This window comes from Leiobunum rupestre, chromosome 1 (genome assembly GCF_980474605.1).
Source record: "Leiobunum rupestre chromosome 1, qqLeiRupe1.1.hap1, whole genome shotgun sequence".
NCBI classification, from domain to species: domain Eukaryota; kingdom Metazoa; phylum Arthropoda; class Arachnida; order Opiliones; family Sclerosomatidae; genus Leiobunum; species Leiobunum rupestre.
In genome coordinates this window covers 26391334-26409021 of record NC_143384.1, presented here as the reverse complement: position 1 = coordinate 26409021, position 17688 = coordinate 26391334, and the positions used below count along the sequence as shown (strand labels likewise).

The 17688-nt window shown below is 50.7% G+C and overlaps 1 protein-coding gene across 1 annotated transcript in view; it reads right to left on the bottom strand.

Moving 5' to 3' along the window:
• Window positions 1–17688, bottom strand: part of LOC149961985 (ATP-binding cassette sub-family C member 3-like) — a 150912-nt gene that overhangs the window by 45797 nt on the left and 87427 nt on the right. Inside the window, exons 10-11 of the mRNA XM_090163917.1 lie at window positions 1843–2097; window positions 1350–1553 (exon numbers count right to left, since the gene is read on the bottom strand). Of these exons, the coding sequence (XP_090020043.1) occupies window positions 1350–1553; window positions 1843–2097 (459 nt within the window). The remainder of the gene's footprint in view (window positions 1–1349; window positions 1554–1842; window positions 2098–17688) is intronic.

Genomic DNA, 17688 nt, shown 5'->3' with positions numbered 1-17688 from the left:
ATTAAATTGGTTGTGGCGCGGTGGTAAGGTAAATTGATTGTAACTTCGTTAAAACTAGAAAACACAAGAAAATATTTTTACAGATTACGTAATGTGATCAAATAAGTCAATACAAGCCAAAAACTAATTTTTCTAAATATAGCTATTTTGGGTATCCACGAATAGGTGACTTCCAAATTTCAAATTTCAATTTGTTTTCAAATTTTCAAATTTTTTTAAAATAATAATCTGGGGCATTAATTGATTAATTACCTTGAAAATAAGCAATTAGGCATATTTATATCACTTTTCAAACTGAAGTTATAGTGATTTTATAGCTAAAGCGCAACTGGCATTTTGAAAACCGCCAAAATACATTTCGTCCTGTAACTCCCCTCAAAAAACCTTTTCATCATTTCTGCTTTACAGGGGTTGGTTTGATGCATAACTACACCTGTTCACCAAATTTCATCAAAATCGGTAACTTGAGGGGTATGGACCTGGTTGATTTGACCTGGAATGATTCATATTTATTAATCTTATCGAGAGCGTATATTTATTCAAGATGTTTTTGATGTATCCCAAGCTAAATTTCTATTAAACTTTGGCGGTCTTTTATTTCTGGAATTGCGGCTAGACTCAAACACTTATGAGTGATATTAGATCTGGTAAAAAAATTTGCTTAAAATTCCCAAGGTGCTCCGGATTAAAAATGTGTCGTCTGCAAAAAATCTGCGTCTTAGCCCATGAATGCTAAGATATTAAATTATGGTTAACGTCTTAATTTATCCACCAGTATAATTTGGTAAATAAGAAATTTAAACAAGTTCTTTATGTGGCTATTCATAAATGTCTTTAAACAAAGTCCGCTCATCACGCTAATGGACATAAAATATGCTAGACCTCGTGCGGCGTGTTTCATAATTGAGTTGTTTAAGACCTTTATAGAACTTGACCAAATTTCTGATTGGACAACGTGTACTGGCGGCCCATGACACGGCACTCATGGGCTTAAACATCAAGACGACACATTTTTGTTTTAATTCGGATAACTTTGTTTATTTTAAACTTACAGTTTTTGGCCAGATTCTATATTTTTTGTATTTATATTACTATAAGCTTAATACTCGATAAAAGATAATTGAAAAAGAAATATGCTAGTTTCACTAACCAATCTTGTTAACAGTATTAGTTAGGTTAGGAAACATGGGATCACGTGGAATGATTGGCTTGCAACCACCCTCCTACGCATTGTAAACCTGTCACCCGATTTAAACGCAAAAAAATTCGGTAGGTGACTTGAGCCTAAGATGGTGCTTAAGCTATAAGCCTAATTGATTATTGTTATTTTTAGGTCAAAATCTATTTACCAAGTAGGGAGTTATAGGAATAACACGTAGACTTATAGCCTGTAAAATGGCTGCTTTTTTGAGAAATATAACTTCTTGATCCCTGAGCTCATCAACTTTCGCCTGAAACGACTTCTCCCAAGCGTACATCTTCAGAACGCGGGCTCCGTTCAAAATCTCGCTCATCAGTTTTATTCGTTTGTCTTTGCAATTTAATACATGGCGCTAAATATAGAATAACAAAGAATATTAGTATCTTTATTTATAACGTTCTTTTCTAAGCCGTTCTTATAATTTCCTTTTTTCATTTCTGCCTAATTTAGGCTTATTTGTTCTCACTTCTCTCACAATAGCTCACTTATAGTTTAAACTCGTCTTAAGAAGGCATCACAGTTCGTAAAGCATAACATGATTTAACAAAAAAACAAATTGATTTGAAAAACTTCGGAAGATTAACAGAAATTTCAATTGCTGATCTAAGTATCGTAGTGAAATTCAAAGACCATTTGATTACCTGGTATGTTTTGGAAGTATTCGCTAATAGTTGAAGGAATGGCACAGATAAAATGACACTAATGATCCCAACTAACGCTGATACTCCCAATAACGTCCACAGAAGATAGGTTGCGATTACGATTGTAACGGGAAAACAGATTATTAGATGGTAAGAAATAGCCACAAACCCAAATCGTCCTGAGTCGACTGACATGCAGTTTAGTATGGTACCACTGGCAAAATCACTTCGACCTTTATGAGACAGTCGCAGACACTATAAACAAAAAATGATTATAATATTTCATTAGCGCTCAATTTTATTTAAATTGAAACGACGACTTTAGCCAACCACCGTGAAGTTTTTCAAATTTATCTATCTTTCTACCCGCGGCTTTCCACCAAGGAATGTAATTAAATTTTTCTTTGGCAACCCTCTGCTAAATTAACCGCTTTAATTGAGGTTCTGAGAGATTTGATAGGAATTTGTTTGGAAACAAAATATTGACTGCCACCACACAGTCATGAAATAGCCTTGTTCTCTTGAAAAATAACTTGCAATTTAGACTTTATAATTGAAACATATCGTACACAATCAATAACACTATCCATTTTGTTAAATTACCAAACGAACTCTTTACAATAAAATATAATTAAAATTTAATTGTTCGAAAATAAAAAATTGATATCTTTGAATTTGAACACATTGAGTAATTTGCTTTATATTGTGAATAAAATGTATGCACATTTCTGTCTAAACTTTGTTGTATATAAATAAAAAATAAATAGGTATTTAAATATAATTTTCTTTATACGGGTTTTATTATTTGAATTTAGCTTTAAAATTTCTAAATCAACATATAATGAATATAATATGTATATAATATCTTATATAAAAAGGAATACGAAATACAGGAAAATAAGTAAAATTCCAATAATAAAATATATAGGTTAATTTTTTATTTTAGAACTAAGAATATAAGATTCTCCAACAATGTTACAATCTAGACTCGCATTTTCTTTTTCCGATTTCACTCCTTGCGAGTGAAAATCTTAACCAGCCCAGCATATGGCTACGCTAACAAGTTATCATGTTATTTGTACACGTATTTCTATATTCTTTGCGACAAGTTAATTTTGTAGTGCAGTTAACGCGAAAGAGCGCGGGAGATATAAGCCGATAATTGGCGAGAGCGGGACGGTCACCGTGCGTCCGAGATGAATAGAGGGGTCAGAAGGGGTAGCCACATACCCGCCTGAACACGTTTTTCCAAATTCAAAGTGAAAAAAAGCCTTTAATAATGTATTGAACTCATTTTATGTAAGAAAAAACCTTTTCAGTGGTTTTCGCTTTAAATAATGCTATTTTTAATTGAAACATCCCTTTTTAACCTACCACCAGGGTATTTGTGTGTGTGGCAGGAAAGTAGATATATTAATTAATAAGAGACCAGTTAAAGGCGTCTAAAGTGTTATAATGAATTTAAATATTTACCGTAGTATTAGAATATCTCGGGAGAAAACATTGAAATAAGCTTACTTTCTACACAGGACGAAAACATTTCAATAGGCTTACTTGCTATACATGGACGAAAACTCTGAAATAAGCTTACATTTAAAAAATCTCACATTAAATAGGTAAGGAAGTTCTCTTACAATAAAAATAAATAATCTTTAAATTAAACACAAATTCGGCACACCACGATACGAAGCGTATGACTTCATCGACTATATTTCATATGATGAAACTCGTACAATTAATCACACAAAAGTTAAATGCTTTTTAAAAAATTCCCAATTATTAATTTTTCGACGTTTTTAATAAATAGAATTTCTGATTTATCAGCCATTAAAGGGTGAAAAAATATTGAAAATCGAAATTCGCGCCCTTTCGAAGCGCGCCACGGAAATGAAAAGAGCGGAATAGCGAGGGACGAGAGCGTCGCACTTTTAGAAGGGCGACTTGACGAAAGAGGGGAAAATACGCTCTTCGCGTAGAGCCCACAATAGCAAGTGCGAGAGGGGAGCGAAAGTGCCACCCTTTTTTCTGGCGCTCTTCCTCCGGGGGGAGAGCGCATAGAGATAGAGAGCGTCGAAAAGGGGAAAATACGCTCTTCGCGTAGAGCCCACAATAGCAAGTGCGAGAGGGGAGCGAAAGTGCCACCCTTTTTTCTGGCGCTCTTCCTCCGTGGGAGAGCGCATAGAGAGAGAGCGTCGAAAGAGGGGAAAATACGCTCTTCGCGTAGAGCCCACAATAGCAAGTGCGAGAGGGGAGCGAAAGTACAACCCTTTTTTCTGGCGCTCTTCCTCCGGGGGGAGAGCGCATAGAGAGAGCGTCGAAAAGGGGAAAATACGTTCTTCGCGTAGAGCCCACAATAGCAAGTGCGACAGGGGAGCGAAAGTGCCACCCTTTTTTCTGGCGCTCTTCCTCCGGGGGGAGAGCGCGTAAGAGAGAGAGCGTCGAAAGAGGGGAAAATACGCTCTTCGCGTAGAGCCCACAATAGCAAGTGCGAGAGGGGAACGAAAGTGCCACCCTTTTTTCTGGCGCTCTTCCTCCGGGGGGAGAGCGCATAGAGAGAGAGCGTCGAAAGAGGGGAAAATCAGCTCTTCGCGTAGAGCCCACAATAGCAAGTGCGAGAGGGGAGCGAAAGTGCCACCCTTTTTTCTGGCGCTCTTCCTCCGGGGGGAGAGCGCATAGAGAGAGAGCGTCGAAAGATGGGAAAATACGCTCTTCGCGTAGAGCCCACAATAGCAAGTACGAGAGGGGAGCGATAGTGCCACCGTTTTTTCTGGCGCTCTTCCTCCGGGGGGAGAGCGCGTAAGAGAGAGAGCGTCAAAAGATGGGAAAATATGCTCTTCGCGTAAAGCCCACAATAGCAAGTGCAAGAGGGGAGCGAAAGTGCCATTTTTTTTTCTGGCGCTCTTCCTCCGGGGGGAGAGCGCATAGAGAGAGAGCGTCGAAAGAGGGGAAAATCAGCTCTTCGCGTAGAGCCCACAATAGCAAGTGCGAGAGGGGAGCGAAAGTGCCACCCTTTTTTCTGGCGCTCTTCCTCCGGGGGGAGAGCGCATAGAGAGAGAGAGCGTCGAAAGAGAGGAAAATACGCTCTTCGCGTAGAGCCCACAATAGCAAGTGCGACAGGGGAGCGAAAGTGCCACCCTTTTTTCTGGCGCTCTTCCTCCGGGGGGAGAGCGCGTAAGAGAGAGAGCGTCGAAAGATGGGAAAATATGCTCTTCGCGTAAAGCCCACAATAGCAAGTGCAAGAGGGGAGCGAAAGTGCCATTTTTTTTTCTGGCGCTCTTCCTCGGGGGGGAGAGCGCATAGAGAGAGAGCGTCGAAAGAGGGGAAAATCAGCTCTTCGCGTAGAGCCCACAATAGCAAGTGCGACAGGGGAGCGAAAGTGCCACCCTTTTTTCTGGCGCTCTTCCTCCGGGGGGAGAGCGCGTAAGAGAGAGAGCGTCGAAAGAGGGGAAAATACGCTCTTCGCGTAGAGCCCACAATAGCAAGTGCGAGAGGGGAACGAAAGTGCCACCCTTTTTTCTGGCGCTCTTCCTCCGGGGGGAGAGCGCATAGAGAGAGAGAGCGTCGAAAGAGGGGAAAATCAGCTCTTCGCGTAGAGCCCACAATAGCAAGTGCGAGAGGGGAGCGAAAGTGCCACCCTTTTTTCTGGCGCTCTTCCTCCGGGGGGAGAGCGCATAGAGAGAGAGAGCGTCGAAAGAGAGGAAAATACGCTCTTCGCGTAGAGCCCACAATAGCAAGTGCGAGAGGGGAGCGAAAGTGCCACCCTTTTTTCTGGCGCTCTTCCTCCGGGGGGAGAGCGCATAGAGAGAGAGCGTCGAAAGATGGGAAAATACGCTCTTCGCGTAGAGCCCACAATAGCAAGTACGAGAGGGGAGCGATAGTGCCACCGTTTTTTCTGGCGCTCTTCCTCCGGGGGGAGAGCGCGTAAGAGAGAGAGCGTCGAAAGATGGGAAAATATGCTCTTCGCGTAAAGCCCACAATAGCAAGTGCAAGAGGGGAGCGAAAGTGCCATTTTTTTTTCTGGCGCTCTTCCTCCGGGGGGAGAGCGCATAGAGAGAGAGCGTCGAAACAGGGGAAAATCAGCTCTTCGCGTAGAGCCCACAATAGCAAGTGCGAGAGGGGAGCGAAAGTGCCACCCTTTTTTCTGGCGCTCTTCCTCCGGGGGGAGAGCGCATAGAGAGAGAGCGTCGAAAGATGGGAAAATACGCTCTTCGCGTAGAGCCCACAATAGCAAGTACGAGAGGGGAGCGATAGTGCCACCGTTTTTTCTGGCGCTCTTCCTCCGGGGGGAGAGCGCGTAAGAGAGAGAGCGTCGAAAGATGGGAAAATATGCTCTTCGCGTAAAGCCCACAATAGCAAGTGCAAGAGGGGAGCGAAAGTGCCACCCTTTTTTCTGGCGCTCTTCCTCCGGGGGGAGAGCGCATAGAGAGAGAGAGCGTCGAAAAGGGGAAAAAACGCTCTTCGCGTAGAGCCCACAATAGAAAGTGCGAGAGGGGAGCGAAAGTGCCACCCTTTTTTCTGGCGCTCTTCCTCCGGGGGGAGAGCGCATAGAGAGAGAGAGAGCGTCGAAAGAGGGGAAAATACGCTCTTCGCGTAGAGCCCACAATAGCAAGTGCGAGAGGGGAGCGAAAGTGCCACCCTTTTTTCTGGCGCTCTTCCTCCGGGGGGAGAGCGCATAGAGAGAGAGCGTCGAAAGAGGGGAAAATACGCTCTTCACGTAGAGCCCACAATAGCAAGTGCGAGAGGGGAGCGAAAGTGCCACCCATTTTTTTTGTTGATCTCCCTCCGGGGGGGAGAGCACATAGAGAGAGAGCGTCGAAAGAGGGGAAAATATGCTCATCGCGTAAAGCCCACAGTAGCAAGTGCAAGAGGGGAGCGAAAGTGCCACCCTTTTTTCTGGCCCTCTTCCTCCGGGGGGAGAGCGCATAGAGAGAGAGAGCGTCGAAAAGGGGAAAATACGCTCTTCGCGTAGAGCCCACAATAGAAAGTGCGAGAGGGGAGCGAAAGTGCCACCCTTTTTTCTGGCGCTCTTCCTCCGGGGGGAGAGCGCATAGAGAGAGAGAGCGTCGAAAGAGGGGAAAATACGCTCTTCGCGTAGAGCCCACAATAGCAAGTGCGAGAGGGGAGCGAAAGTGCCACCCTTTTTTCTGGCGCTCTTCCTCCGGGGGGAGAGCGCATAGAGAGAGAGAGCGTCGAAAGAGGGGAAAATACGCTCTTCGCGTAGAGCCCACAATAGCAAGTGCGAGAGGGGAGCGAAAGTGCCACCCTTTTTTCTGGTGCTCTTCCTCCGGGGGGAGAGCGCGTAAGAGAGAGAGCTACGAAAGAGGGGAAAATACGCTCTTCGCGTAGAGCCCACAATAGCAAGTGCGAGAGGGGAGCGAAAGTGCCACCCTTTTTTCTGGCGCTCTTCCTCCAGGGGAGAGCGCATAGAGAGAGAGCGTCGAAAAGGGGAAAATACGCTCTTCGCGTAGAGCCCACAATAGCAAGTGCGAGAGGGGAGCGAAAGTGCCACCCTTTTTTCTGGCGCTCTTCCTCCGGGGGGAGAGCGCATAGAGAGAGCGTCGAAAAGGGTAAAATACGCTCTTCGCGTAGAGCCCACAATAGCAAGTGCGACAGGGGAGCGAAAGTGCCACCCTTTTTTCTGGCGCTCTTCCTCCGGGGGGAGAGCGCGTAAGAGAGAGAGCGTCGAAAGAGGGGAAAATACGCTCTTCGCGTAGAGCCCACAATAGCAAGTGCGAGAGGGGAGCGAAAGTGCCACCCTTTTTTCTGGCGCTCTTCCTCCGGGGGAGAGCGCATAGAGAGAGAGCGTCGAAAGAGGGGAAAATACGCTCTTCGCGTAGAGCCCACAATAGCAAGTGCGAGAGGGGAGCGAAAGTACAACCCTTTTTTCTGGCGCTCTTCCTCCGGGGGGAGAGCGCATAGAGAGAGCGTCGAAAAGGGGAAAATACGCTCTTCGCGTAGAGCCCACAATAGCAAGTGCGAGAGGGGAGCGAAAGTGCCACCCTTTTTTCTGGCGCTCTTCCTCCGGGGGGAGAGCGCATAGAGAGAGCGTCGAAAAGGGGAAAATACGCTCTTCGCGTAGAGCCCACAATAGCAAGTGCGACAGGGGAGCGAAAGTGCCACCCTTTTTTCTGGCGCTCTTCCTCCGGGGGGAGAGCGCGTAAGAGAGAGAGCGTCGAAAGAGGGGAAAATACGCTCTTCGCGTAGAGCCCACAATAGCAAGTGCGAGAGGGGAACGAAAGTGCCACCCTTTTTTCTTGCGCTCTTCCTCCGGGGGGAGAGCGCATAGAGAGAGAGAGCGTCGAAAGAGAGGAAAATACGCTCTTCGCGTAGAGCCCACAATAGCAAGTGCGAGAGGGGAGCGAAAGTGCCACCCTTTTTTCTGGCGCTCTTCCTCCGGGGGGAGAGCGCATAGAGAGAGAGCGTCGAAAGATGGGAAAATACGCTCTTCGCGTAGAGCCCACAATAGCAAGTACGAGAGGGGAGCGATAGTGCCACCGTTTTTTCTGGCGCTCTTCCTCCGGGGGGAGAGCGCGTAAGAGAGAGAGCGTCGAAAGATGGGAAAATATGCTCTTCGCGTAAAGCCCACAATAGCAAGTGCAAGAGGGGAGCGAAAGTGCCACCCTTTTTTCTGGCGCTCTTCCTCCGGGGGGAGAGCGCATAGAGAGAGAGCGTCGAAAAGGGGAAAATACGCTCTTCGCGTAGAGCCCACAATAGAAAGTGCGAGAGGGGAGCGAAAGTGCCACCCTTTTTTCTGGCGCTCTTCCTCCGGGGGGAGAGCGCATAGAGAGAGAGAGCGTCGAAAGAGGGGAAAATACGCTCTTCGCGTAGAGCCCACAATAGCAAGTGCGAGAGGGGAGCGAAAGTGCCACCCATTTTTTTTGTTGCTCTTCCTCCGGGGGGGAGAGCACATAGAGAGAGAGCGTCGAAAGAGGGGAAAATATGCTCTTCGCGTAAAGCCCACAATAGCAAGTGCAAGAGGGGAGAGAAAGTGCCACCCTTTTTTCTGGCCCTCTTCCTCCGGGGGGAGAGCGCATAGAGAGAGAGAGCGTCGAAAAGGGGAAAATACGCTCTTCGCGTAGAGCCCACAATAGAAAGTGCGAGAGGGGAGCGAAAGTGCCACCCTTTTTTCTGGCGCTCTTCCTCCGGGGGGAGAGCGCATAGAGAGAGAGAGCGTCGAAAGAGGGGAAAATACGCTCTTCGCGTAGAGCCCACAATAGCAAGTGCGAGAGGGGAGCGAAAGTGCCACCCTTTTTTCTGGCGCTCTTCATCCGGGGGGAGAGCGCATAGAGAGAGAGCGTCGAAAGAGGGGAAAATACGCTCTTCACGTAGAGCCCACAATAGCAAGTGCGAGAGGGGAGCGAAAGTGCCACCCATTTTTTTTGTTGCTCTTCCTCCGGGGGGGAGAGCACATAGAGAGAGAGCGTCGAAAGAGGGGAAAATACGCTCTTCGCGTAGAGCCCACAATAGCAAGTGCGAGAGGGGAGCGAAAGTGCCACCCTTTTTTCTGGCGCTCTTCCTCCGGGGGAGAGCGCATAGAGAGAGAGCGTCGAAAGATGGGGAAAATACGCTCTTCGCGTAGAGCCCACAATAGCAAGTGCGAGAGGGGAGCGAAAGTACAACCCTTTTTTCTGGCGCTCTTCCTCCGGGGGGAGAGCGCATAGAGAGAGCGTCGAAAAGGGGAAAATACGCTCTTCGCGTAGAGCCCACAATAGCAAGTGCGAGAGGGGAGCGAAAGTGCCACCCTTTTTTCTGGCGCTCTTCCTCCGGGGGCAGAGCGCATAGAGAGAGCGTCGAAAAGGGGAAAATACGCTCTTCGCGTAGAGCCCACAATAGCAAGTGCGACAGGGGAGCGAAAGTGCCACCCTTTTTTCTGGCGCTCTTCCTCCGGGGGGAGAGCGCGTAAGAGAGAGAGCGTCGAAAGAAGGGAAAATACGCTCTTCGCGTAGAGCCCACAATAGCAAGTGCGAGAGGGGAACGAAAGTGCCACCCTTTTTGATGGCGCTCTTCCTCCGGGGGGAGAGCGCATAGAGAGAGAGCGTCGAAAGAGGGGAAAATCAGCTCTTCGCGTAGAGCCCACAATAGCAAGTGCGAGAGGGGAGCGAAAGTGCCACCCTTTTTTCTGGCGCTCTTCCTCCGGGGGGAGAGCGCATAGAGAGAGAGAGCGTCGAAAGAGAGGAAAATACGCTCTTCGCGTAGAGCCCACAATAGCAAGTGCGAGAGGGGAGCGAAAGTGCCACCCTTTTTTCTGGCGCTCTTCCTCCGGGGGGAGAGCGCATAGAGAGAGAGCGTCGAAAGATGGGAAAATACGCTCTTCGCGTAGAGCCCACAATAGCAAGTACGAGAGGGGAGCGATAGTGCCACCCTTTTTTCTGGCGCTCTTCCTCCGGGGAGAGAGCGCATAGAGAGAGAGCGTCGAAAGAGGGGAAAATACGCTCTTCACGTAGAGCCCACAATAGCAAGTGCGAGAGGGGAGCGAAAGTGCCACCCATTTTTTTTTGTTGCTCTTCCTCCGGGGGGGAGAGCACATAGAGAGAGAGCGTCGAAAGATGGGAAAATATGCTCTTTGCGTAAAGCCCACAATAGCAAGTGCAAGAGGGGAGCGAAAGTGCCACCCTTTTTTCTGGCGCTCTTCCTCCGGGGGGAGAGCGCATAGAGAGAGAGCGTCGAAAGAGGGGAAAATACGCTCTTCACGTAGAGCCCACAATAGCAAGTACGAGAGGGGAGCGATAGTGCCACCGTTTTTTCTGGCGCTCTTCCTCCGGGGGGAGAGCGCGTAAGAGAGAGAGCGTCGAAAGATGGGAAAATACGCTCTTCGCGTAGAGCCCACAATAGCAAGTGCGAGAGGGGAGCGAAAGTGCCACCCTTTTTTCTGGCGCTCTTCCTCCGGGGGGAGAGCGCATAGAGAGAGAGCGTCGAAAAGGGGAAAATACGCTCTTCGCGTAGAGCCCACAATAGAAAGTGCGAGAGGGGAGCGAAAGTGCCACCCTTTTTTCTGGCGCTCTTCCTCCGGGGGGAGAGCGCATAGAGAGAGAGAGCGTCGAAAGAGGGGAAAATACGCTCTTCGCGTAGAGCCCACAATAGCAAGTGCGAGAGGGGAGCGAAAGTGCCACCCATTTTTTTTGTTGCTCTTCCTCCGGGGGGGAGAGCACATAGAGAGAGAGCGTCGAAAGAGGGGAAAATATGCTCTTCGCGTAAAGCCCACAATAGCAAGTGCAAGAGGGGAGAGAAAGTGCCACCCTTTTTTCTGGCCCTCTTCCTCCGGGGGGAGAGCGCATAGAGAGAGAGAGCGTCGAAAAGGGGAAAATACGCTCTTCGCGTAGAGCCCACAATAGAAAGTGCGAGAGGGGAGCGAAAGTGCCACCCTTTTTTCTGGCGCTCTTCCTCCGGGGGGAGAGCGCATAGAGAGAGAGAGCGTCGAAAGAGGGGAAAATACGCTCTTCGCGTAGAGCCCACAATAGCAAGTGCGAGAGGGGAGCGAAAGTGCCACCCTTTTTTCTGGCGCTCTTCATCCGGGGGGAGAGCGCATAGAGAGAGAGCGTCGAAAGAGGGGAAAATACGCTCTTCACGTAGAGCCCACAATAGCAAGTGCGAGAGGGGAGCGAAAGTGCCACCCATTTTTTTTGTTGCTCTTCCTCCGGGGGGGAGAGCACATAGAGAGAGAGCGTCGAAAGAGGGGAAAATACGCTCTTCGCGTAGAGCCCACAATAGCAAGTGCGAGAGGGGAGCGAAAGTGCCACCCTTTTTTCTGGCGCTCTTCCTCCGGGGGAGAGCGCATAGAGAGAGAGCGTCGAAAGATGGGGAAAATACGCTCTTCGCGTAGAGCCCACAATAGCAAGTGCGAGAGGGGAGCGAAAGTACAACCCTTTTTTCTGGCGCTCTTCCTCCGGGGGGAGAGCGCATAGAGAGAGCGTCGAAAAGGGGAAAATACGCTCTTCGCGTAGAGCCCACAATAGCAAGTGCGAGAGGGGAGCGAAAGTGCCACCCTTTTTTCTGGCGCTCTTCCTCCGGGGGCAGAGCGCATAGAGAGAGCGTCGAAAAGGGGAAAATACGCTCTTCGCGTAGAGCCCACAATAGCAAGTGCGACAGGGGAGCGAAAGTGCCACCCTTTTTTCTGGCGCTCTTCCTCCGGGGGGAGAGCGCGTAAGAGAGAGAGCGTCGAAAGAAGGGAAAATACGCTCTTCGCGTAGAGCCCACAATAGCAAGTGCGAGAGGGGAACGAAAGTGCCACCCTTTTTGATGGCGCTCTTCCTCCGGGGGGAGAGCGCATAGAGAGAGAGCGTCGAAAGAGGGGAAAATCAGCTCTTCGCGTAGAGCCCACAATAGCAAGTGCGAGAGGGGAGCGAAAGTGCCACCCTTTTTTCTGGCGCTCTTCCTCCGGGGGGAGAGCGCATAGAGAGAGAGAGCGTCGAAAGAGAGGAAAATACGCTCTTCGCGTAGAGCCCACAATAGCAAGTGCGAGAGGGGAGCGAAAGTGCCACCCTTTTTTCTGGCGCTCTTCCTCCGGGGGGAGAGCGCATAGAGAGAGAGCGTCGAAAGATGGGAAAATACGCTCTTCGCGTAGAGCCCACAATAGCAAGTACGAGAGGGGAGCGATAGTGCCACCGTTTTTTCTGGCGCTCTTCCTCCGGGGGGAGAGCGCGTAAGAGAGAGAGCGTCGAAAGATGGGAAAATATGCTCTTTGCGTAAAGCCCACAATAGCAAGTGCAAGAGGGGAGCGAAAGTGCCACCCTTTTTTCTGGCGCTCTTCCTCCGGGGGGAGAGCGCATAGAGAGAGAGAGCGTCGAAAAGGGGAAAATACGCTCTTCGCGTAGAGCCCACAATAGAAAGTGCGAGAGGGGAGCGAAAGTGCCACCCTTTTTTCTGGCGCTCTTCCTCCGGGGGGAGAGCGCATAGAGAGAGAGAGCGTCGAAAGAGGGGAAAATACGCTCTTCGCGTAGAGCCCACAATAGCAAGTGCGAGAGGGGAGCGAAAGTGCCACCCTTTTTTCTGGCGCTCTTCCTCCGGGGAGAGAGCGCATAGAGAGAGAGCGTCGAAAGAGGGGAAAATACGCTCTTCACGTAGAGCCCACAATAGCAAGTGCGAGAGGGGAGCGAAAGTGCCACCCATTTTTTTTTGTTGCTCTTCCTCCGGGGGGGAGAGCACATAGAGAGAGAGCGTCGAAAGATGGGAAAATATGCTCTTTGCGTAAAGCCCACAATAGCAAGTGCAAGAGGGGAGCGAAAGTGCCACCCTTTTTTCTGGCGCTCTTCCTCCGGGGGGAGAGCGCATAGAGAGAGAGCGTCGAAAGAGGGGAAAATACGCTCTTCACGTAGAGCCCACAATAGCAAGTACGAGAGGGGAGCGATAGTGCCACCGTTTTTTCTGGCGCTCTTCCTCCGGGGGGAGAGCGCGTAAGAGAGAGAGCGTCGAAAGATGGGAAAATACGCTCTTCGCGTAGAGCCCACAATAGCAAGTGCGAGAGGGGAGCGAAAGTGCCACCCTTTTTTCTGGCGCTCTTCCTCCGGGGGGAGAGCGCATAGAGAGAGAGCGTCGAAAGAGGGGAAAATACGCTCTTCACGTAGAGCCCACAATAGCAAGTGCGAGAGGGGAGCAAAAGTGCCACCCATTTTTTTTGTTGCTCTTCCTCCGGGGGGGAGAGCACATAGAGAGAGAGCGTCGAAAGAGGGGAAAATACGCTCTTCGCGTAGAGCCCACAATAGCAAGTGCGAGAGGGGTGCGAAAGTGCCACCCTTTTTTCTGGTGCTCTTCCTCCGGGGGGAGAGCGCGTAAGAGAGAGAGCTACGAAAGAGGGGAAAATACGCTCTTCGCGTAGAGCCCACAATAGCAAGTGCGAGAGGGGAGCGAAAGTGCCACCCTTTTTTCTGGCGCTCTTCCTCCGGGGGAGAGCGCATAGAGAGAGAGCGTCGAAAGAGGGGAAAATACGCTCTTCGCGTAGAGCCCACAATAGCAAGTGCGAGAGGGGAGCGAAAGTACAACCCTTTTTTCTGGTGCTCTTCCTCCCGGGGGGAGAGCGCGTAAGAGAGAGAGCGTCGAAAGATGGGAAAATATGCTCTTCGCGTAGAGCCCACAATAGCAAGTGCAAGAGGGGAGCGAAAGTGCCACCCTTTTTTCTGGCGCTCTTCCTCCGGGGGGAGAGCGCATAGAGAGAGAGAGCGTCAAAAAGGGGAAAATACGCTCTTCGCGTAGAGCCCACAATAGAAAGTGCGAGAGGGGAGCGAAAGTAACACCATTTTTCTGGCGCTCTTCCTCCGGGGGGAGAGCACATAGAGAGAGAGCGTCGAAAGAGGGGAAAATACGCTCTTCGCGTAGAGCCCACAATAGCAAGTGCGAGAGGGGAGCGAAAGTACCACCCTTTTTTCTGGTGCTCTTCCTCCGGGGGGAGAGCGCGTAAGAGAGAGAGCTACGAAAGAGGGGAAAATACGCTCTTCGCGTAGAGCCCACAATAGCAAGTGCGAGAGGGGAGCGAAAGTGCCACCCTTTTTTCTGGCGCTCTTCCTCCGGGGGAGAGCGCATAGAGAGAGAGCGTCGAAAGAGGGGAAAATACGCTCTTCGCGTAGAGCCCACAATAGCAAGTGCGAGAGGGGAGCGAAAGTACAACCCTTTTTTCTGGGGCTCTTCCTCCGGGGGGAGAGCGCATAGAGAGAGCGTCGAAAAGGGGAAAATACGCTCTTCGCGTAGAGCCCACAATAAAAAGTGCGAGAGGGGAGCGAAAGTGCCACCCTTTTTTCTGGCGCTCTTCCTCCGGGGGGGAGAGCACATAGAGAGAGAGCGTCGAAAGAGGGGAAAATACGCTCTTCGCGTAGAGCCCACAATAGCAAGTGCGAGAGGGGAGCGAAAGTGCCACCCTTTTTTCTGGTGCTCTTCCTCCGGGGGGGAGAGCGCGTAAGAGAGAGAGAGCGTCGAAAGATGGGAAAATATGCTCTTCGCGTAGAGCCCACAATAGCAAGTGCAAGAGGGGAGCGAAAGTGCCACCCTTTTTTCTGGCGCTCTTCCTCCGGGGGGAGAGCGCATAGAGAGAGAGAGCGTCGAAAGAGGGGAAAATACGCTCTTCGCGTAGAGCCCACAATAGCAAGTGCGAGAGGGGAGCGAAAGTGCCACCCTTTTTTCTGGTGCTCTTCCTCCGGGGGGAGAGCGCGTAAGAGAGAGAGCTAAGAAAGAGGGGAAAAAACGCTCTTCGCGTAGAGCCCACAATAGCAAGTGCGAGAGGGGAGCGAAAGTGCCACCCTTTTTTCTGGCGCTCTTCCTCCGGGGGAGAGCGCATAGAGAGAGAGCGTCGAAAGAGGGGAAAATACGCTCTTCGCGTTGAGCCCACAATAGCAAGTGCGAGAGGGGAGCGAAAGTACAACCCTTTTTTCTGGCGCTCTTCCTCCGGGGGGATAGCGCATAGAGAGAGCGTCGAAAAGGGGAAAATACGCTCTTCGCGTAGAGCCTACAATAGCAAGTGCGACAGGGGAGCGAAAGTGCCACCCTTTTTTCTGGCGCTCTTCCTCCGGGGGGGAGAGCGCGTAAGAGAGTAAGAGAGCGTCGAAAGAGGGGAAAATACGCTCTTCGCGTAGAGCCCACAATAGCAAGTGCGAGAGGGGAACGAAAGTGCCACCCTTTTTTCTGGCGCTCTTCCTCCGGGGGGAGAGCGCATAGAGAGAGAGCGTCGAAAGAGGGGAAAATACGCTCTTCGCGTAGAGCCCACAATAGCAAGTGCGAGAGGGGAGCGAAAGTGCCACCCTTTTTTCTGGCGCTCTTCCTCCGGGGGGAGAGTGCGTAAGAGAGAGAGCGTCAAAAGAGGGGAAAATACGCTCTTCGCGAAGAGCCCACAATAGCAAGTGCGAGAGGGGAGCGAAAGTGCCACCCTTTTTTCTGGCGCTCTTCCTCCGGGGGGGAGAGCGCGTAAGAGAGTAAGAGAGCGTCGAAAGAGGGGAAAATACGCTCTTCGCGTAGAGCCCACAATAGCAAGTGCGAGAGGGGAACGAAAGTGCCACCCTTTTTTCTGGCGCTCTTCCTCCGGGGGGAGAGCGCATAGAGAGAGAGCGTCGAAAGAGGGGAAAATACGCTCTTCGCGTAGAGCCCACAATAGCAAGTGCGAGAGGGGAGCGAAAGTGCCACCCTTTTTTCTGGCGCTCTTCCTCCGGGGGGAGAGTGCGTAAGAGAGAGAGCGTCGAAAGAGGGGAAAATACGCTCTTCGCGAAGAGCCCACAATAGCAAGTGCGAGAGGGGAGCGAAAGTGCCACCCTTTTTTCTGGCGCTCTTCCTCCGGGGGGAGAGCGCATAGAGAGAGAGAGCGTCGAAAGAGAGGAAAATACGCTCTTCGCGTAGAACCCACAATAGAAAGTGCGAGAGGGGAGCGAAAGTGCCACCCTTTTTTCTGACGCTCTTCCTCCAGGGGGAGAGCGCATAGAGGGAGAGCGTCGAAAGAGGGGAAAATACGCTCTTCGCGTAGAGCCCACAATAGCAAGTGCGAGAGAGGAGCGAAAGTGCCACCGTTTTTTCTGGCGCTCTTCCTCCGGGGGGAGAGCGCGTAAGAGAGAGAGCGTCGAAATATGTGAAAATATGCTCTTCGCGTTGAGCCCACAATAGCAAGTGCGAGAGGGGAGCGAAATTGCCACCCTTTTTTCTTGCGCTCTTCCTCCGGGGGGAGAGCGCATAGAGAGAGAGAGCGTCGAAAAGGGGAAAATACGCTCTTCGCGTAGAGCCCACAAAAGCAAGTGCGAGAGGGGAGCGAAAGTGCCACCCTTTTTTCTGGCGCTCTTCCTCCGGGGGGAGAGCGCATAGAGATAGAGAGCGTCGAAAAGGGGAAAATACGCTCTTCGCGTAGAGCCCACAATAGCAAGTGTGAGAGGGGAGCGAAAGTGCCACCCTTTTTTCTGGCGCTCTTACTCCGGGGGGAGAGCGCATAGAGATAGAGAGCGTCGAAAAGGGGAAAATACGCTCTTCGCGTAGAGCCCACAATAGCAAGTGCGAGAGGGGAGCGAAAGTGTCACCCTTTTTTCTGGCGCTCTTCCTCCGGGGGAGAGCGCATAGAGAGAGAGCATCGAAAGAGGGGAAAATACGCTCTTCGCGTAGAGCCCACAATAGCAAGTGCGAGAGGGGAGCGAAAGCATCACCCTTTTTTCTGGTGCTCTTCCTCCGGGGGGAGAGCGCGTAAGAGAGAGAGCTACGAAAGAGGGGAAAATACGCTCTTCGCGTAGAACCCACAATAGCAAGTGCGAGAGGGGAGCGAAAGTGCCACCCTTTTTTCTGGCGCTCTTCCTCCGGGGGAGAGCGCATAGAGAGAGAGCGTCGAAAGAGGGGAAAATACGCTCTTCGCGTAGAGCCCACAATAGCAAGTGCGAGAGGGGAGCGAAAGTACAACCCTTTTTTCTGGCGCTCTTCCTCCGGGGGGAGAGCGCATAGAGAGAGCGTCGAAAAGGGGAAAATACGCTCTTCGCGTAGAGCCCACAATAGCAAGTGCGACAGGGGAGCGAAAGTGCCACCCTTTTTTCTGGCGCTCTTCCTCCGGGGGGAGAGCGCGTAAGAGAGAGAGAGAGCGTCGGAAGAGGGGAAAATACGCTCTTCGCGTAGAGCCCACAATAGCAAGTGCGAGAGGGGAACGAAAGTGCCACCCTTTTTTCTGGCGCTCTTCCTCCGGGGGGAGAGCGCATAGAGAGAGAGCGTCGAAAGAGGGGAAAATACGCTCTTCGCGTAGAGCCCACAATAGCAAGTGCGAGAGGGGAGCGAAAGTGCCACCCTTTTTTCTGGCGCTCTTCCTCCGGGGGGAGAGTGCGTAAGAGAGAGAGCGTCGAAAGAGGGGAAAATACGCTCTTCGCGTAGAGCCCACAATAGCAAGTGCGAGAGGGGAGCGAAAGTGCCACC